This window comes from Coregonus lavaretus, assembly GCF_964263955.1.
Source record: "Coregonus lavaretus genome assembly, chromosome: 12".
Taxonomy (NCBI): Eukaryota; Metazoa; Chordata; class Actinopteri; order Salmoniformes; family Salmonidae; genus Coregonus; species Coregonus lavaretus.
In genome coordinates this window covers 2,910,747-2,932,923 of record NC_139999.1, presented here as the reverse complement: position 1 = coordinate 2,932,923, position 22,177 = coordinate 2,910,747, and the positions used below count along the sequence as shown (strand labels likewise).

The 22,177-nt window shown below is 41.9% G+C and overlaps 1 protein-coding gene across 1 annotated transcript in view; it reads right to left on the bottom strand.

Annotated features, from left to right (window-relative positions):
* LOC311138286 (plasma membrane calcium-transporting ATPase 2-like) overlaps nucleotides 1-22,177 on the bottom strand; it is a gene marked incomplete at both ends in the record, with an annotated part of 135,727 nt that overhangs the window by 84,232 nt on the left and 29,318 nt on the right. Inside the window, 6 exons of the mRNA XM_084172967.1 lie at nucleotides 3,956-4,170; nucleotides 5,261-5,425; nucleotides 16,332-16,373; nucleotides 19,472-19,564; nucleotides 21,220-21,252; nucleotides 21,824-21,952. Coding sequence (XP_084029093.1) covers nucleotides 3,956-4,170; nucleotides 5,261-5,425; nucleotides 16,332-16,373; nucleotides 19,472-19,564; nucleotides 21,220-21,252; nucleotides 21,824-21,952 — 677 coding nt within the window. The remainder of the gene's footprint in view (nucleotides 1-3,955; nucleotides 4,171-5,260; nucleotides 5,426-16,331; nucleotides 16,374-19,471; nucleotides 19,565-21,219; nucleotides 21,253-21,823; nucleotides 21,953-22,177) is intronic.

The following is a 22,177-nucleotide window of genomic DNA, read 5'->3' as shown; positions in this document are numbered from 1 at the left end:
TGGGGACATCACAAAAGTTATGCTCCCAAAACACAAAGTCTGTCCAGTTGAGGGAATGATTCTACAATGTTTCTTTTAGGGTGGAAAAATATTCATCTGATGTTACAAGAACGTTCCCAGAACACATTTAATCTGTTCTTTAAAGGTTCCCAGAATGTTTCATTAGGTTGTGGCAACATTCTGTGGACATGACAATAAAGATGTTCTCAAAACACAAAAACTGTCTATTTGTGCTGATTAATTCAATGTTTCTATGAGGTTGCAAAAAACTTTTGCCTGATGTTGCAAGAACATTCCCAGAACAAAGTTTTATGTTCTTCAAAAGTTCCTAAAACATTTATTTAGGTAGTGGGAACATTGTGGGGATATGACAAGAGACTAGTTCCCAAAACACTAAAACTGTTTAGTTGTGCTGACATTCAGAAAAAGTTTGTGTCAGGGTGCACAAAACATTAATTTGATGTTACAAGAATGTTGACATAACAGCCTTTCTGAGGACTTTAAAGGTTCCCAGGACATTTAATTAGGTTATGGGAACAATGTGGGTACATTACAAGAGATAGGTTCCCAAAACACAAAATATGCTCAGTTGTGATGACATTCATACAATGCTTAAGTTAGGTAGCACAGCACATTTCCTTAATGTTGTAAGAATTAAATGTCCGTTTTTATGACGTTCATAGCATATTTGTTTTAGGTTCAACATAATATTACTTTGATGTTTACACAATATACATTTTACCTTGTCTTTGAGGTCCCCAGAACAGTTCAAGAACATTTAGAAAATGTTATATTTAAGTTTTACCAAATATTATAAAGAAAACAGATAGGAATACATCCCCATGATGCTTCACTCCAGATTTAATGTCAATTCACATTTGAAGAATGTATTGTAGGTGATATAGAGGTATATGGCATTTTTATTTCATTCACAGGACATTTGAACAGCATTTAATCATACAAACTTTTTACACTTCATATGTTGACAATCTGCACAAGTGGGGATGGAACCTGCAATGTTTTGTTTCCAAATCATTAACCCTCTGCATCACCAGGGGATAGTTGTTTTGAAAAGGTTTTTAAAAAAGAATCGTATTACCTCTATATCACCTACAATACATTCTTCAAATGTGAATTGACATTAAATCTGGAGTGAAGCATCATGGGGATGTATTCCTATCTGTTTTCTTTATAATATTTGGTAAAACTTAAATATAACATTTTCTAAATGTTCTTGAACTGTTCTGGGGACCTCAAAGACAAGGTAAAATGTATTGAGAAAAATGCATTACATCTGGAGTGAAGCATCATGGGGATGTATTCCTATCTGTTTTCTTTATAATATTTGGTAAAACTTAAATATAACATTTTCTAAATGTTCTTGAACTGTTCTGAGGACCTCAAAGACAAGGTAAAATGTATATTGTGTAAACATCAAAGGAATATTATGTTGAACCTAAAACAAATATGCTATGAAGGTTTGAAGGTTCTGAGTCTGTATTTAAGAAGCATATCAATACAATATGATGATCATATCAATACACAGGAATACTAATTATTTAAAGGACACCGCCTATAAAGAGGATACAGTGTTATATGGACACAGCATATCAAGAGGATGGGGACATTTTAATAACTCAGAAATTGCGTTCAGTTTCCTGATGACCATATTTGACTAAAAAAGAAACACACAAGGCCACAGCTATCCCCACAGAGAGTTAATTATCTGGCTGCAGTTCCGAAGATTGCAGGTTAAATTCCATAAATTCTACAACCATGTTTCATAAAAATAAAAAATAAAATGAAATTGAGGCTCAGATATACTCTACTAAAGGAGAGGATATACAGATGTTTAAATCCAGTCAGAAATGCAACTGTAAAAAAATAAAAATAACATTGTGTAAAAATGTACTGTACAACTTTAAAAAACACACCCAATATAATTCCTACTTTGAGACGCTTGATATGGTCCCCTCTGGCTTATTTTTCATGATCTGAACAGCAAAAGTGATCCTAGATCAACGCTCATAGTCTTGGATACCTTGTGAATATGGGCCCAGAAGCAGACAGCATATAAAGAGGATGGGTGAAGTGATGGTGAATAACCCAGTTACCAGTATATCCCTGGGTTAGTGATGTCTAAGAAGGCTTAAAAAAAGGAAGCATGGAATTCCTGATTACTGGATACACGAATACAGCTATGGCTATTCTGTATACTGAATACAGCTATGGCTATACTGTATACTGAATAAAGACGATGAATGAGAGCGTCCCTGATGGTGCAGAGGATAAAACATTGCAGGTTCAAACCCCACATGCGCAGATTGTCAACATATGACGTCTAGAAAACAATATGGTTGTTTGTATGACTAAATGCTGTTCAAATGTCCTATGAATGAAATTAAAATGCCATGTCACTCTATCACCTACAACACAGTCCTCAGATGAGAACTGCCATTACATCTGGGGAGAAATGGAACGGGGGTGTAATCCAATCTGCTTAATTTGCATGCTGAGAATGTTGTGGGAATATAAAAATATAAATAAAACATGTTCTAAATGTTCTTGAACTGTTCTGAGGACCTCCAAGTCAAGGCAAAATGTACGATGCATTAACATCAATGGAGTATTATGTTAAACGTAAAACAAATATGCTATGAACTTCATAAAAACAGACTTATTTAATTCTTACAACATTAAGGAAATGTGTTATGCTACCTAACTTATGAATTTCATCACAACGGAGCATATTTTGTGTTTTGGGAACCTATCTCTTGTAATGTACCCACACTGTTACCACAACCTAATGAAACATTCTGGGAACCTTTAAAGAACAGACTAAATGTGTTTTGGGAACGTTCTTGTAACACCAGGTGAATGTTTTTGCACACTAAAAGAAACACTGTTGAATCATCCGCACAACTGGACAGTTTTGATATGTTGGGAACATATATTTTATGATGTCCCCACAACGTTCCCACCAAACTGTTCCCACAACCTAATGAAACATTCTGGGAACCTTTTAAAGAACAGATTAAAAGCTTTATAGGAACATTCTTGCAACATCAGGCAAATGTTTTATTCAAACATATTCACTTTTTGGGGAATGTTCTGCTGTGGTTGTTCCAAGGATATTTCATCTAAAAAAATCTTTGATAAATAAGTACATTTTATCAAAAACATTCCTTTGGGATGTTATCATCCTAATGTTAGATAAAACCCTGCTATGATGAGTTTATCTGGTATCAAGTAATTCATGATGCAAAAAGATATTTAACACTTAGATGGAGAGTTGATGCAAATATGTTAATAGATACGGTACCGGGTTTGTATAACAAACGGCATGTGCTTTGCCTGTTGTCATCCGAACTCTGGACAAAGGAAATCTCTCAGTTTATATACTTAATGTTACACGTTTCTTCAATAACATCTGGTAACCATCAGTGGGCACCCCCCACTCTGATGGTATCACCCTGTACCCAAGTCAGTATATTCCATCTATCAATCATTCTAAGATAAACCCCAGTAAGCTCCCTCGACATACTGGAATCCTTAGCATTCAGACTCTGTGGGAACTCTCTTCCTGGTTTACTGGGATCATTCTCATCATTCTCACGATTCCAATCCTTTGACACTTCTAATTGGTCAGAAATAAAATATAAGACAAAAGGTTTTAAAAAATGTACATGTGGCAACTTGACAGAGTAGGCCAGGGAGATGGTGACGGCCAGGGATATGTGTGTTTACCTTGACAGAGTACGCCAGGGAGATGGTGACGGCCAGGGATATGTGTGTTTACCTTGACAGAGTAGGCCAGGGAGATGGTGACGGCCAGGGATATGTGTGTTTACCTTGACAGAGTAGGCCAGGGAGATGGTGACGGCCAGGGATATGTGTGTTTACCTTGACAGAGTAGGCCAGGGAGATGGTGACGGCCAGGGATATGTTTGTTTACCTTGACAGAGTAGGCCAGGGAGATGGTGACGGCCAGGGGCAGCCCCTCAGGTACAGCCACCACCAGCACGGTGACACCGATGATGAAGAACTTGACAAAGTACTGGACATAGATGGGGGTGCACTCCGTCAGCCACGGCCTCTTCTGCAGGACAAAGTTGTCCACAGCAAAGTACAGCACGAGGATGATCACTGTGATGGCTGACATCACCAGACCTGGATGGACAAGGACAAGGAGAAAATTACTCTACTCTATTCTACTCTATTCTACTGTATTCTACTGTACTGTACTGTACTGTACTCTACTCTACTCTACTCTATTCTACTCTATTCTACTCTATTCTACTGTACTCTATTCTATCTATTGTATTCTACTGTATTCTATTCTACTCTATATTCTGTGCTCTACTCTACTCTACTCTACTCTACTCTACAGTACTCGACTCGACTCTACTCTACAGTACTCGACTCGACTCGACTCGACTCTACTCTACACTACTCTACTCTACTCTACTCTACTCTACTCTACTCTACTCTATTCTACTGTATTCTATTCTACTCTATCTTCTGTGCTCTACTCTGCTCTACTCTGCTCTACTCTACAGTACTCTATTCTACTATATTCTACTCTACTCTACTCTGCTCTACTCTGCTCGGCTCGGCTCGGCTCGGCTCGGCTCGGCTCGACTCGACTCGACTCGACTCGACTCGACTCGACTCGACTCGACTCGACTCGACTCGACTCGACTCGACTCGACTCGACTCGACTCGACTCGACTCGACTCGACTCGACTCGACTCTACTCTACTCTACTCTACTCTACTCTACTCTACTCTACAGTACTCTACAGTACTCTATTCTACTCTACAGTACTCTACTCTACTCTACTCTACTCTACTCTACTCTACTCTGCTCTGCTCTACTCTACTCTACTCTACACTACTGAACAGGTGAAAGTGCAAGATGCATGCATGGCTTGTTTAACTTGATATCAAATTTATTTCAGCTTTCAACTTCACAAATCAACAGCAGCAGTGCATTAAATATGTATCTCTGTGATTCCACATATACCAATTACTCCTACATTTACTTCTGCCAGTGGTATGTTCTCCCTATTTCATCTCAGAATGTCATTGTGATATGATTTACTGCCACATTGAGATAAATAATTGATCATATATTGAGTGATCTGACAAACCTTTTTTTATTTTTTATAGAGATAAAACATTGATCATATTGATTGATCTACATCACCTGCTTTGCTTATTGATGATAGATTATATCATATTGATTGATCCTGCCGTACCTGCTTTGCCGATCTGAACAGCCAGCTTGGTCAGTTTCCCCTGGAGGACAGACTTCTCTTTTTTGGAGACGTTTGTTTTCTTCTTCTCCTTCTCCTCCATCTCTCCTCCCTCTGCACTCTTTAGAGGCTGCATCTCCATGGCAGCCGCTCCGTCCTGCTTCTTCACTGAAACAACCAGAGGAACACAGAGACATTGGTTATTATGGGATCAGGGCCTTCCCTAGTCTTTTGGGGGCGAGATTTAGTTGGGGGGGGGGGGTCTGTTGACGGCAGAGAGGAAAATGTACGTTTTAAAGTTAATTTCCTGCTGTTCTACTCATTTTACCATATGAGAAGAAGTTGCAGTTTTAAAGCAAGTTTTCTGCATTTCTATACATTTTGCAATTCTATAAAAAAATGTCATGTAATTCTACTAATTTTTAACCTCTTAAGGATCGGACCCTTTTTTAAAATTTTTGCCTAAAATGAAGCATGGAGGAGGTGTGATGGTGTGGGGGTGCTTTGCTGGTGACACTGTCTGTGATTTATTTAGAATTCAAGGCACACTTAACCAGCATGGCTACCACAGCATTCTGCAGCGATACGCCATCCCATCTGGTTTGCGCTTAGTGGGACTATCATTTTTTTTCTTCTACAGGACAATGACCCAAAACACACCTCCAGGCTCTGTAAGGGCTATTTGACGAAGGATAGTGATGGAGTGCTGCATTAAATGACCTGGCCTCCATAATCACCCGACCTCAATCTAATTGAGATGGTTTGGGATGAGTTGGACCGTAGAGTGAAGGAAAAGCAGCCAACATTTTAGGCTAACTGCCTGTAGCTCAGGACCTGAAGCAAGGATATGCATATTCTTGATACCATTTGAAGGAAACACTTTGAAATTTGTATAAATGTGAAATTAATGTAGGATAATATAACACATTAGATCTGGTAAAAGATAATACAAACAAAAAAACATGAATTTTCTCAAATTGTTTGGGTTCCATCATCTTTTAAATGCAATTGAAAAGGCCACAATATAATATTGCAGTTTAGGTGCAATTTAGATTTTGGCCATTAGATGGCAGCAGTGTGTGTGCAATGTTTCAGATTGATCCAGTGAAGCATTGCAATACTGGACTATTTTGTATCAAGTCTGCACAAATGTGCCGAATTAGTAAATTGATACTTTTTCAAATATATAACTATAGAGAACATATAAAAATGATATGGTAATACAAAATGTAAGTTTACACACTCCCAGAAATGTCATACATGAATGATCATTAGCTTATACACTAACTTTCACACATCTAGATGGCTGGGCGGGGTGGGTGTGGAGCCAGAGACGGCAGGGGTTCAAACTGTAGAACCAGTTCCTACATTTGAATATAAAAATGGATTTTATCAAACAAAACTATGCTGCATTTTATGTCTGGGATCGTTAGGATGACAAATCAGAGCAAGATTACTGAATGTAAGTACATTATTTACCTTCAGAGGTGAATGTATCAAACCAGTTGCCGTGATAAGTTTGTTGTTGTTGTACATTCTCCTCAAACAATAGCATGGTATTTTTTCAATGTAATGTCAACTGTAAATTGGACAGTGCAGTTAGGTTAACCTCTATGGGATCGGTGTCCCGTATACGGGACGGTTGAGCTAACATGCGCTAATGTGATTAGCATGACTGTTGTATGTAACAGCAAACTTTCCAGGACATAGACATGTCTTACATGGGCAGAAAGCTTAAATTCTTGTTAATCTAACTGCACTGTCCAATTTACACCAATTTACAGATCTCAACATCAACTGTTCAGAGGAGACTTCGTGAATCAGGCCTTCATGGTCGAATTGCTGCAAAGAAACCACTACTAAAGGACACCAATAATAATAAGAGACTTGCTTGGGCCAAGAAACACGAGCAATGGACATTAGACCGGTGGAAATGTGTCCTTTGGACTGATGAGTCCACATTGTAGATTTTTGGTTCCAACCGCCTTGTCTTTGTGAGACGCAGAGTAGGTGAATGGATGATCTCCGCATCATGTGTGGTTCCCACCATGAAGCATGGAGGAGGAGGTGTGATGGTGTGGGGGTGCTTTTCTGGTGACACTGTCTGTGATTTATTTAGAATTCAAGGCAATACGCCATCCCATCTGGTTTGCGCTTAGTGGGACAATAATTTTTTTTCTACAGGACAATGACCCAACACACCTCCAGGCTGTGTAAGGGCTATTTGAGCAAGGATAGTGATGGAGTGCTGCATCACATGACCTGGCCTCCATAATCACCCGACCTCAACCCAATTGAGATGGTTTGGGAAGAGTTGGACCGCAGAGTGAAGGAAAAGCAGCCAACAAGTGCTCAGCATATGTGGGAACTCCTTCAAGGCTGTGGGAAAAGCATTCCAGGTGAAGCTGGTTGAGAGAATGCCAAGACTGTGCAAAGCTGTCATTAAGGCAAAGGGTGGCAACTTTGAAGAATCTAAAATCTTAAATATATTTTGATTTGTTTAACACTTTTTTTGGTTACTACATGATTCCATATGTGTTATTTCATAGTGTTGATGTCTCCACTATTATTCTACAATGTAGAAAATCCCTGGAATGAGTAGGTGTGTGCGAACTTTTGACTGTTAGTATATATATATATACGTCATTTTGCAGACACTCTTATCCAGAGCAACTTACAGGAGCAATTAGGGTTAAGTGCCTTGCTCAAGGGCACATCGACAGATTTTTCACCTAGTCGGCTCGGCGATTAGAACCAGCGACCTTTCGGTTACTGGCACTACACTCTTAACCACTAAGCTACCTGCCGCCCATATATATATATATTTTTTTTATACACTACATGGTCAAAAGTAGGTGGACACCTTTTCAAATGAGTAGATTCCTCTATTTCAGCCACACCCGTTGCTGACAGGTGTATAAAATCGAGTAAACAGCCATGCAATCTCCATAGACAAACACTGGCAGTAGAATGGCTTGTACTGAAGAGCTCAGTGACTTTCAACGTGACACCGTCATAGAATGCCACCTTTCCAACAAGCGCGTAGCACGTAAAAATTGTCTGTCCTCGGTTACAACACAAACTACCGAGTTCCAAACGGCCTCTGGAAGCAAAGTCAGCACAATAACTGTTTGTCGGGAGCTTCAAGAAATGGGTTTCTATGGCTGAGCAGCCGCACACAAGCCAAAGATTGTGCCCAAGATTTTTCACCTAGTGTGCCCAAGAACTCTAAGATAACCTGCCTAAATGACTACCGACCCGTAGCACTGACGTCTGTAGCCATGAAGTGCTTTGAAAGACTGGTCATGGCTCACATCAACAGCATAATCCCAGAAACCCTAGACCCACTCCAATTTGCATACCGCCCCAACAGATCCACAGATGATGCAATCTCTATCGCACTCCACACTGCCCTTTCCCACCTGGACAAGAGGAACACCTACGTGAGAATGCTATTAATTGACTACAGCTCAGCATTCAACACCATAGTGCCCTCTAAGCTCATCACTAAGCTAAGGATCCTGGGACTAAACACCTCCCTCTGCAACTGGATCCTGGACTTCCTGACGGGCCGCCCCCAGGTGGTAAGGGTAGGTAACAACACATCTGCCACACTGATCCTCAACACGGGGGCCCCTCAGGGGTGCGTGCTCAGTCCCCTCCTGTACTCTCTGTTCACCCATGACTGCATGGCCAGGCACGACTCCAACACCATCATTAAGTTTGCCGACGACACAACAGTGGTAGGCCTGATCACCGACAACGATGAGACAGCCTATAGGGAGGAGGTCAGAGATCTGGCCGTGTGGTGTCAGGACAACAACCTCTCCCTCAACGTGACCAAGACAAAGGAGATGATTGTGGACTACAGGAAAAAAAAGAGGACTGAGCACGCCCCCATTCTCATCGACGGGGCTGTAGTGGAACAGGTTGAGAGCTTCAAGTTCCTTGGTGTCCACATCACCAACGAACTATCATGGTCCAAACACACCAAGACAGTCGTGAAGAGGGCACGACAAAGCCTATTCCCCCTCAGGAGACTAAAAAGATTTGGCATGGGTCCTCAGATCCTCAAAAAATTCTACAGCTGCACCATCGAGAGCATCCTGACTGGTTGCATCACCGCCTGGTATGGCAACTGCTTGGCCTCTGACCGCAAGGCACTACAGAGGGTAGTGCGTACGGCCCAGTACATCACTGGGGCCAAGCTTCCTGCCATCCAGGACCTCTATACCAGGCGGTGTCAGAGGAAGGCCCTCAAAATTGTCAAAGACTCCAGCCACCCTAGTCATAGACTGTTCTCTCTGCTACCGCACGGCAAGCGGTACCGGAGTGCCAAGTCTAGGTCCAAAAGACTTCTCAACAGCTTCTACCCCCAAGCCATAAGACTCCTGAACAGCTAATCATGGCTACCCGGACTATTTGCACTGCCCCCCCACCCCATCCTTTTTACGCTGCTGCTACTCTGTTAAGTATTTATGCATAGTCACTTTAACTCTACCCACATGTACATATTACCTCAACTACCTCAACTAGCCGGTGCCCCCGCACATTGACTCTGCAACAGTACCCCCCTGTATATATAGCCTCCCTACTGTCACTTTATTTTACTGTATATATAGCCTCCCTACTGTCACTTTATTTTACTTCTGCTCTTTTTTCCTCAACACTTTTTTTGTTGTTGTTTTATTCTTACTTTTTTTGTTTAAAATAAATGCACTGTTGGTTAAGGGCTGTAAGTAAGCATTTCACTGTAATGTCTGCACCTGTTGTATTCGGCGCATGTGACCAATAAAATTTTATTTGATTTTATTTTATTTGATTTGATTACCATACGCAATGCCAAGCGTCGGCTGGAGTGGTGTAAAGCTCGCCGCCATTGGACTCTGGAGCAGTGGAAACGCGTTCTCTGGAGTGATGAATCACGCTTCACCATCTGGCAGTCCGACGGATTAATCTGGGTTTGGCGGATGCCAGGAGAACGCTACCTGCCCCAATGCATAGTGCCAACTGTAGTTTGGTGGAGGAGGAATAATGATCTGGGGCTGTTTTTCATGGTTCGGGCTAGGCCCCTTAGTTCCAGTGAAGGGAAATCTTAACATACAGCATACAATGACATTCTAGATGATTCTGTGCTTCCAACTTTGTGGCAACAGTTTGGGGAAGGACTTTATAAGTTCAGTGCTATTTATTTTATATTAAATGATTTTATAGTCAAAAGAATATAACTGAATTTAGCTGAATAAAATGGAAAATATATTTTTCCAATTCCAGAACAAGTGCGCATTAAAAGTGGCTAAATTGAGCATAAAAGTGATAATTTGACACAGGTCCTAGATGCTAGATTTAGGAGTTATTTTGTTGTGAATGATACAAACATTAGAAAGTCTTACAAATCAAAAGATATATAGGCTATTGATGATTTGAGAAAGTCACAAAAAAAAACACAGAATCGTCTAAAATGTCATTGCCTCAGGCTGCAAAGCTGTTCTCTCATCAAGTGATCATATTTTCACCCATCAGACTATTCTAAATGTAATCTCTACTAAAATGTCAAATTAGTTTAGATTTAGAATGGCCCATTATCACAGGGCAGGAGAATAATGTCAGCACTCGAATAGCGAACGGAGGCCGCGCGCTTTCCTGCGGGTCAGTTTTCCAATTATGCCTGGTAGGCTACTTCGGTTTTGTAGTGTAGTATCTGAAAGTCTATGATTTTGCTGACATTTGCAAATGGTGTAATAGATGAACTTTACTCTGCTTTGCTGAAACATCTGGAAAGCATTACTACATAGGCTTCTTGGAATAGAGGACATTTGGAGATATGGGGAGGCCAGGGATTGGTCTATCAAAAACCACCCATCTTATGTTACATAGGATATAAATACCATGTTTTAAACAAAGGACAGGGAGGAACAACATATTAAGAGATTGGGCCGTTGTTCTCCAGATATTCTGCAGAAGTCTGTAAATTGACGCTGAAATCTTTTGATATAATAAACTTTTATAATCAAAGTACAGTCCTTGTTCTCACAGCATAATTAGCATCGTTGTCTCAACAGCATAATCAGCATTGTTGTCTCGACAGCATAATCAGCATCGTTGTCTCAACAGCATAATCAGCATCGTTGTCTCGACAGCATAATCAGCATCGTTGTCTCGACAGCATAATCAGCATCGTTGTCTCAACAGCATAATCAGCATCGTTGTCTCGACAGCATAATCAGCATCGTTGTCTCGACAGCATAATCAGCATCGTTGTCTCAACAGCATAATCAGCATCGTTGTCTCGACAGCATAATCAGCATCGTTGTCCAACAACATAATCAGCATCGTTGTCTCGACAGCATAATCAGCATCGTTGTCTCGGACAGCATAATCAGCATCGTTGTCTCGACAGCATAATCAGCATCGTTGTCTCGACAGCATAATCAGCATCGTTGTCTCGACAGCATAATCAGCATCGTTGTCTCGACAGCATAATCAGCATCGTTGTCTCGGACACTACAGTAGCGGAGCTGTGGTTAATATGAGCAGCTGAGAAATAAATAGAAGAACACTTATTTCACTCCACGCATCAACCACTGTTTGAGGAGCAAAATGCTCTCGCTGCATGACAGGTGATATTCCACCCAAACTCTGTATGCGTGTAACTCTGTAGGCTCTCCAACCCTGTTCCTGCAGAAACCCAGTGCTTAATTTGGGAAACCAAGTGAAATCTGTTCGGGAACATCGATAGTAACATGTTTTCGCAATGACACATTAAACTGTTGACAGCCCGTCTGCGCGCTCGAGAAATGAATAAAGAGAGAGAGAGGAGATCGAAACGCATGAGATATTCTGTGTCACCCAATTAATTATGAAAATTAAAATTAAAATTCACTATAATTGTAAGCTGCCCAGCGCAATCAATGAACCACAGCATCCTCTAGGGCTATACCGTTCTCATGTATAGACATTTGGGAGAGTAGCAGAAGGTAACCAGTCCATCCAGTGTGCATATTAATAAAGTCCACACTCAAAGGCGATTACTAGAATGTGTTTAATTTTGAGTATAGGCTAGACTAATTATTACACTTTAGTCATTTAGCAGACGCTCTTATCCAGAGCGACTTACAGTATTTATATTACGTATTTATATTTTTTATATTTTTCATACTGACCCCCGTGGGAAACAAACCCACATCCCTGCCGGCCAAACCCTCCCCTACCTTGGACGACGCTGGACCAATTGTGCACCACCCCATGGGTCTCCCGGTTGCGACAGAGCCTGGACTCGAACCAGGATCTCTAGTGGCACAGCTAGCACTGCGATGCAGTGCCTTAGACCACCACTGCCACTCGGGAATTATGTACCAAAGACATCTTAAATCAGTTTTGTTTTATGTTTTTTCTAGCATGTGTAATAAGCGGTAGGCTAGGTATGATGTCAGAGTGGTTAGAGGGACAATAGGGCCCTGAGTACCAGTCAATTAGCGACCTGATGACCTTTAGCAAATTGGGTTCTACCAAAGCATGCCCAGAGTGCATAAGAGGAGATTACCGTGACTCAACGGTCACATGGAATTTTACTGTGATCATGACTCATGACTGCTGGTGTGGCGGTAATACGGTCAGGGGGCCCCCTAGCAACTAGAGGCCCTAAGCAACCTCTTAACGTCGCTTTTGCTTGTAGCCGGCCCTGTATGGGATGTCCCTGTGGTCTGCTCTATATCGGAAAGACCACAACTTAGGTTGGTCCTGTAGCCTATTCTATATGGGGAAACACCACGAGCTGTGTTCGAATACACATCATAACATACTGTATACTACATACTTAATGAGTACATACTACATACTATATAGTATTGGTTAATTTTAGTATACTGTAAACGAACGGTATCCTTTCAGCTTCGCCTGTCTACCGGAAGTTGATGCCGTTGCTAGGCAACCTCTTGCTAGCTTGTTAGCACAACAAATGACTAGCTAGACATATTACAATTTTGGGTGTCTTCGTAAATTCAATCTGGAGTGCCAGAGTGCGCAGATCCAGAGTGTTGTCAGATTGCCCCTTGGTAAACTCCGAGCGTTTCGCTCTCGGAGCGCACACTGGACACTCTGGCCGAGGAGTAGGGTTGATCCGAGCGTTTGGCTCTCGGAGCGCACACTGGACACTCTGGCCGAGGAGTAGGGTTGATCCGAGCGTTTGGCTCTCGGAGCGCACACTGGACACTCTGGCCGAGGAGTAGGGTTGATCCGAGCGTTCTGACCCTAACAGCAGTCGAGCACCCAAGCTAACTGGTTAACGTTGGCTAGCTTGCTAGCTACTTTCAGACACAAATGAGAGAACAGCTCACTCTGACCATTTTACTCGCCCTAGCAGAGCTGGTTAGGCTGTTTTTATGTTATCCAGAGCGTTGGTGACTGTAACTGTGCTGCTGGCAACAATTTAATTACGCTTGTTTTTGCCGATGTTTACTGACACCGGCCATATTCAACGGGTGTTGAGCGTTCGTAAATTTATCAGTTATTCTGCGCTCCGGGACACTCAGACGAGAGTGCTCTGAAATCGGAGTAGATGGCCAGAATTAACAATGTCCATTGAGAACTCACAACGACTATACCACTTAGCTAAAAATGACGTGAATAATCAAATCAATAAACGTTGGGTAGTTAGTTAGATCATAGTTAATATACCGCCTGGCAAGTTCGATGTATTAGTAGCCAACTAACGTTACTTAGGATGGTAACTAGCTAACATACCGGTACATACTGTAATGCTATGCAGTTCGTAAGGATAGCGTAGCTAACAAATTGTCAGCCAACATAACGTGTAGCGTAACTTATTTGAAAAGTCATTACTTTATTACATTGCTCAACATTTTCTTAACATTTATCATAATTAGTTAAAGCAATTAATTTGTATCAGCTCTCGTCGGACTTCAGCTGCGTATTTTCCCGCCATTTTCTTCAAATCTGAAAACGTTGTGAAGCCACGCCCATTTTCTGAAGAATTGCATTATGGGCCCTAAAAGCACGGAAATAGTGTCCACTGCTTGTATAATTTTGGCAAATTTATTACGACATCCGGGAACTTTTGGCATACTAACTATATCCATACTATGACCAATAAGCATCCTAAATACTCAATTTACGTCACAAATAGTACGGTTAGTGCGGTTAGTATGAGTATCCGAACACAGCTCACAACTTAGGCTGGTCCTGTGGTCTGTTCTATATAGGAAAGACCACAACTTAGGTTGGTCCTGTGGTCTGTTCTATATAGGAAAGACCACAACTTAGGTTGGTCCATCCATTCAGGTGATACAGACCAGATATACAACCAACATACATACCAGTGGTGTGTCCAACAGAGACAGCTGTGGGATATTCTGCAGTAGATCTTCAACCACCATACATACCAGTGGTGTGTCCAACAGACACAGCTGTGGGATATTCTGCAGTAGATCTTCAATACATTTATATTTTCATTGGTTCTAATGTCCCACCACAACTGTCTGAAGCGGTGGTCGTTCTAGTTAAGTGAACTAGTCAGTAAAAACATGTGTAGTTCAACATTCTAAAGCAAAGATGCACATTTTCAAATAAGATGAAAACACCAAGAGAGTTTGAAAGAGGGTTGTTGCTCAGAAGATCAGGGATAGTCATACTTTAGACAGGGGAAAACACATCAACAAAAGACTGTTCTGATCAGGTTACTAAGAAACATAATCATTGTTGTCCAAGGGTTAAAAGATACCGCTCACAACAGTCAATCCACATCCTTTCTACAGTCATGTATTGTTCATTCCATCAATTCGGTGCGTTTTGAAAATTTTAACTTCCATCTCAATAGGTAAAAAAATATATATATACTATAGTTAGTGCCAAATAAAGTAACAAGGTTGACCGTAACAGGGTTGACAATTTCTTGTTAAATCAGCCATAAACCCCCCCCCCCCCCCCCCTGCTTTGAGCCCTAGTGCAATACCCTGTACAGCCCTGTCACCTGACCTGTTAACAATACCCTGTACAGCCCTGTCACCTGACCTGTTAACAATACCCTGTACAGCCCTGTCACCTGACCTGTTAACAATACCCTGTACAGCCCTGTCACCTGGCCTGTTAACAATACCCTGTACAGCCCTGTCACCTGACCTGTTAACAATACCCTGTACAGCCCTGTCACCTGACCTGTTAACAATACCCTGTACAGCCCTGTCACCTGACCTGTTAACAATACCCTGTACAGCCCTGTCACCTGACCTGTTAACAATACCCTGTACAGCCCTGTCACCTGACCTGTTAACAATACCCTGTACAGCCCTGTCACCTGGCCTGTTAACAATACCCTGTACAGCCCTGTCACCTGACCTGTTAAAAATACCCTGTACAGCCCTGTCACCTGACCTGTTAACAATACCCTGTACAGCCCTGTCACCTGACCTGTTAACAATACCCTGTACAGCCCTGTCACCTGACCTGTTAACAATACCCTGTACAGCCCTGTCACCTGACCTGTTAACAATACCCTGTACAGCCCTGTCACCTGACCTGTTAACAATACCCTGTACAGCCCTGTCACCTGACCTGTTAAAAATACCCTGTACAGCCCTGTCACCTGACCTGTTAACAATACCCTGTACAGCCCTGTCACCTGACCTGTTAACAATACCCTGTACAGCCCTGTCACCTGACCTGTTAAAAATACCCTGTACAGCCCTGTCACCTGACCTGTTAACAATACCCTGTACAGCCCTGTCACCTGGCCTGTTAACAATACAGAGTAGAGAGAGAGAGAGAGAGAGACTCAACATTAGATGAACCTTATAGACTCAACGTTAGGGGAATGTTAGAGGAATGTTTTGAGCTAGGGTTGCAAAAATTCCGATAACTTTCCCCAAAATTCCTAGGTGTTTCCAGAAGTCCTGGTCGGAAAATTCCTTTAATCAGAAAGGAATAAGCAGAAAATCTGGAATCCTCCAACCAGGATTTCTGGAAAACCTAGGAATTTTGGGAAAGTTACCGGATTTTTTGCAACCCTAGTTAGAGCACATCCAAACCAAACCATGGGGGAAAGTTGAAAATAGGTTACCTTTAGTCCGGTTGTTCTCCATATTCACATCCTGTATTTTACCTACGATGGAGACATACGAGACACAGAACAAAAAGAACCAAAGCTGACAGTAAACAACCAATCATCACCAGGACAAACATTACAATGAAATGAAAAGGAAAACCGTCAAATGAAATATTTATTGAACATTGTCATGACAGTCACATACATAACAGAACAGCTGCTTTTTTTTTAATGAGGTAGATTCTACTTCAGGGGATGGTAATTTGGATGTCTGCAAATGTTTCCAATTTGTACTGTTGTGTGTGTGTGTATATGTCTGGGCTTGCTAACGCCTCAAAAACTATTAGAAATAATGTCAATCGAAATAGATAATAGACAATACAACCTGATTTGAAAATAATGTGACTATGCAGTCAATTAGGAAATGTCATGTTTTGAAAGGTTGCTTAGGGCACTAGAAAATAATAAAATAGATATAATTGAAATCATTTTTCTAAAGGGTATTTACTAATTGCTTTAACAACACAGTGCAAACTGAAGTAAGTAACTTTGTATTTCTGTTTCTGTCTGGCCGTGGGAGTGTTGGATGGATACAGTCCAAGCTTCTATATACATTTACTTCAATGGAATTCAAAAGTGATTTGAGTGTGATGCAACTAGTGGATTCAAGTTCTGTCAATCACTTGATGTTAAACTGTACTTGAATAACTACAAGACCTATGCTATCACGGCTCAGATTTCCTCTCTATTGATCGGTATGTTCATTTTGAAGAGTGACACACTCACATGCAGACTACAGTGAATTCCACACATCAACAGTACACATTTCATGAGGCGTCAAGACACAGAATCACAGGGTTAACACACACACACACACACACACACACACACACACACACACACACACACACACACACACACACACACACACACACACACAGCACAGCGAGGAGCAACACACACACACACACACACACACACACACACACACACACACACACACACACACACACACACACACACACACACACACACACACACACACACACACACACACACACACACACACACACACAAACACACACACACACACACACACACACACACACACACACAGGACCAACAAAGAGCATGCAGTGTAACAGTGAGGTCAGAATCCTCATGCAAGGTCAGACCGAGGGAAAAGGGAGAGGAATTGAATGCTGGGGAGAAAGAAAAGACTATAGGAAAGAAATCCTCCCACAAAGACAGATTTCTATAAAGGAAGAACAGGGTTTCTGATGGAGCCCTGCAGGGGTCTGATAGATGGTTAAGGAGGTACATCCTACCAACAACAGGATAAACGCTGATGTGTTCATTCGTATCACGCCATTGAAAAACTAAAACAATGAATAACTTGTTTTAGACACATAAATTAAAGAGTTGAAGTAGGCTACTTGGAGAGTTAGTTCAAAAGTAAACCTGTTGAAAACTTCCAGTAACTTCCAGGCAGAAACCCTTATGAAGTGTGCATCGCCTGCATCTGCAGCCCACTGTACTCTGGGTAATGGTTATCTATTCAGTTCGTTGGGTCTTTGAGGATGGAGGAACTTTAAAGGGAATCCTGGACACATGCACAAATTTATATATATATATATATATATATATATATATATATATATATATTTAAGATACAACCTTTATTTAAAGAGTTCAAGTACTTGGAAATGTGGGTCCTGTTGAAAAGTATGATGCTGACGTTACAGTATGTACCAGACAGAGATTATTCTCATCGCCTGCACAATAACATCCCCAGACTGTTTCTTTCCGAGTCAGTCGGTGTAACGGATATTTCTATTCAGTTAATTTCAACCACAACATCAGATCCATTCCCAGAGGACATGGAAGGATAGTCCCGGAGCTGAGCAGAAGACACACAACAAAATGGATTCCGCCCAAGCGACACCCTATTCCCTATATAGTGCACTACTTTAGACCAGAGAATGGCACCCTATTCCCTATATAGTGCACTACTTTAGACCAGAGAATGGCACCCTATTCCCTATATAGTGCACTACTTTAGACCAGAGAATGGCACCCTATTCCCTATATAGTGCACTACTTTTGACCAGAGCCTGCAGGGGTAGTAGACTACTACAGACATCAGTCACAGGAAACTACTAATGGACCATGTGACCTGTGGAATAACTCACACCAATGACTTTGCTTATCCTTTATGAGGAACATTCAAACCCTGCAAATTCCATGATAATATCAACATGCTAGCAACCAGCAACACAATCTACTTCAACACATTATGTTACTGAGAAGAATTACAGAATGTAGCTTTAATAAACCCTTATCTGGCCTGTCTACCACAGTGTTCCCATAGAGACAGAACAGTGTTCCCATAGAGACAGAACAGTGTTCCCATAGAGACAGAACAGTGTTCCCATAGAGACAGAACAGTGTTCCCATAGAGACAGAACAGTGTTCCCATAGAGACAGAACAGTGTTCCCATAGAGACAGAACAGTGTTCCCATCAGTAGGTTTCCTCACCCACTACCTACTGAAACATTGGGCGTACTGTGGAATTCCTACTCATTCAGAAAAGACCAAAAGGAAAAGTTCCTCGGGAGGAGAGGAAGAGATGCAGGACAGAAGGATACGAAGAGGAGTGGGCAGATAGAGAGGTGGAGGAGGGAGGAGAGGAAGACATGCAGGAGAGACGGAGACGAAGAGGAGTGGGCAGATAGAGAGGTGGAGGAGGGAGGAGAGGAAGAGAGGAAGACATGCAGGAGAGACGGAGACGAAGAGGAGTGGGAAGATAGAGAGGTGGAGGAGAGAGGAGAGGAAGACATGCAGGAGAGACGGAGACGAAGAGGAGTGGGCAGATAGAGAGGTGGAGGAGGTAGAGGAGGGAGGAGAGGAAGACATGCAGGACAGAAGGAGACGAAGAGGAGTGGGCAGATAGAGAGGTAGAGGAGGTAGAGGAGGGAGGAGAGGAAGACATACAGGAGAGACGGAGACGAAGAGGAGTGGGCAGATAGAGAGGACGAGGAGGGAGGAGAGTAGGGAGGATGTGGAGGACAGGAAGAGGTGGCAAAGGGAGGAAGCAGTAGTACCCAGCAGGTATAGCAGGACAGGAAGGAGCTTCTGGTTCTGGTCAACCTACCATTACCTAGGCTGGCATTGCCAGGTGCAATACCGCCTGCAGCACCATCGGTGGCTATAGTTGCGATGGGGTGGACAGAGGGATGGGTGTGGTCTATAGTAGCAAGTAAATCATGGGTAAAAAAAAAAAGAAGGGCAACAGTGAACACGAATAACATGGTTAATAGCCTGGATAACAAGACCAGTAGTGTTGTTGCTGTAGTCAGTTCACACTAGGATCGCAAAGAATCTGATAACTTTCCCAAAATTCCTCCAACCAGGATTTCTGGAAAACCAGGGAATTTTGGATAAGTGACCAGATTTTTGCCACCCTAGTTCACACACCGATGTTTAAAACGGAGAGGGCTGGAGGAAGGGTATCATACAGACAGAGAATTACAAACACAAATCAACATGAAACAGGTTCAACATCACAATAATGGATAAACTAAATGAAAGGAACAGGACAACAACATAATAATAAATGTCAAAGAGATAAAGGTTTTACCAATTTCTTATACGTAAACCTCTATCAGGTGGTTATCTATATCCAGCGTGGTTGTAACAATACGTAATCAATATGTAATCAATGTGTATTCCAGGGCTAATCAATCAATACAATCAATCGATCTCAACCATGTTATTCATGTCGTGTCATTGAGCAGCAAACATAATCCTAACATAGCATGTGATTGGAACAGAACAAAGTGTATTGTGGTTAAACTGCTTGAATGTCAAATTCCATCACTGCAACAACGGCAGAAAGACATCCAGAGTTAGAGGAACACCGCCATTGGTTACATACTCAGTGGTGGAACTGGAGGGAATGCTTAAGAACAGAATTTACAACATTAAATTATATTTACATGTAGAAATTATGTTTTGAATGATGTTAAACTGTTAGGATTTTACACTGGGAGTTCCCAGAGTGATTGTTTTTCTTCCAACGCCACCCTGGTGCGTACTGCACTGTACACTTGACGTGCAACATTTCCTTTATAGGAGGGCGTAAGGAAGACGCATTACATCAATAGAACGCCTCAAACCATACAGCAGTCTTCCGATCTTCAAGTCTACGTCTGCATCCCAAATGGTACCCTATTTCCCCTGTGTGTGTAGTGCACTACTTTTGACCAGAGCTCCTGTAAGAAATAGGGTGCCATTTGGGAACGTAGCCTATGTATTATGTAGTAGTCTGGAGGAGCTGCTCAGGACTAACTAACAGCATCAAAGAGGTGTTTCAGGAGCGGAGCAGTCGTCCCAAACGGGGACAGCCTGGCGTCACACAGATGATCAAAACAGTTTCATATCTTTCAAGTCTGTCTGGGGTGAATTGGTGAATGTTAAATCATTTATTGTGAAGTTACTATTACTATATAACTCAGAAGATCTCTTGGTGAATTTAACCAATCACAGGAGGCTTGGATCATGTTGAATTTAACCAATCACAGGCTTGGATTTGGGACAGTTTTGGGGAGATATGGATGAGATGGTTTTTTTTCTTTCAATCCTTAAAGAGATGCAGTAACGTGCATGGGTATGCTCCTCTTGTTAAGGGAAGAATCGGAGGGACTGAAGCCGGGTTGGTGTTGATCAGGGACAGGTCAGGGGTCAGGGGTCAGGGGTCAGGGGTCAGGGGGTCAAGGGTCAGGGGTCAGGGTAGTTAGGGGGGGTTAAGGGTTGTTCCTGATGGGTATTGGGTACAGGGGGACTGGGGGACGGGACTAGGGTGGCTGGGGGTGACTAAGGTCACAAAGAGAGATACTCTACCTGTGTTCTGTTGACCATCCTCCACTTCCTCACCTGGTTTATAAAACAACAAGAGAGTACGGAGAGGAGAGGCAACCAGAGCTTTAGTATAGAGCTGGCCACTTCCCACATCAGGCCACGCCTCCAGCAGCCAGTAGGCACATCGTATATACAGGTCATTGTGTCTGGAGTGTTTGTTTAGACAGAGGTCTTTTAGAGTAGCATCACCCTCCCAAAGAGATTCAAACCTATCAAGGATGGATACTTTACTTCTACCAAGAAGTGCCTTTCATCAGTCTATAGTTGGAGCAGTTTAAGTAACATTTGAGAATTTAAAAAAATGGTAATAATAATAGTAATAATATATTAATATGATAATAATAATATTAATATTAATAATAATGTAATAACAATAGCTATGATATTATTAATAATAATATTAATATTATATTAATAATTTTAATAACATTAATAATAGCATTATTATTATTAATAATGATAATATAATAACAACATCTTAATATTATTATAACAATAATAAGGGAAAAGGAAGGAGGGAGGGTTAATATTAGGGTTAGGGTTACATAGGTTTAGGGTTAGGGGTTAGGGGTTAGGGGTTACATACCTTTCTTCTCCTTCTTCTCCTCCTCCCCGGCTTCTCCGGCCCCCAGCAGGGTGAAGATGATGCCGGTCTGGGAGTTGACCCCCACAGCTGTCACCAGCATCCTGCCTGAACCCTCCATCACATGGGTTCCTGTAAACACACACACACTCACACAGACACGCACACACACACAAACACACACACACAAACACACACACACACACTCACACAGACACGCACGCACACAAACACACACACACACACACAAACACACACAAACACACACACACACACACACACACACACACACACACACACACACACACACACACACACACACACACAGACACACACACACAGGAAAACACACACACA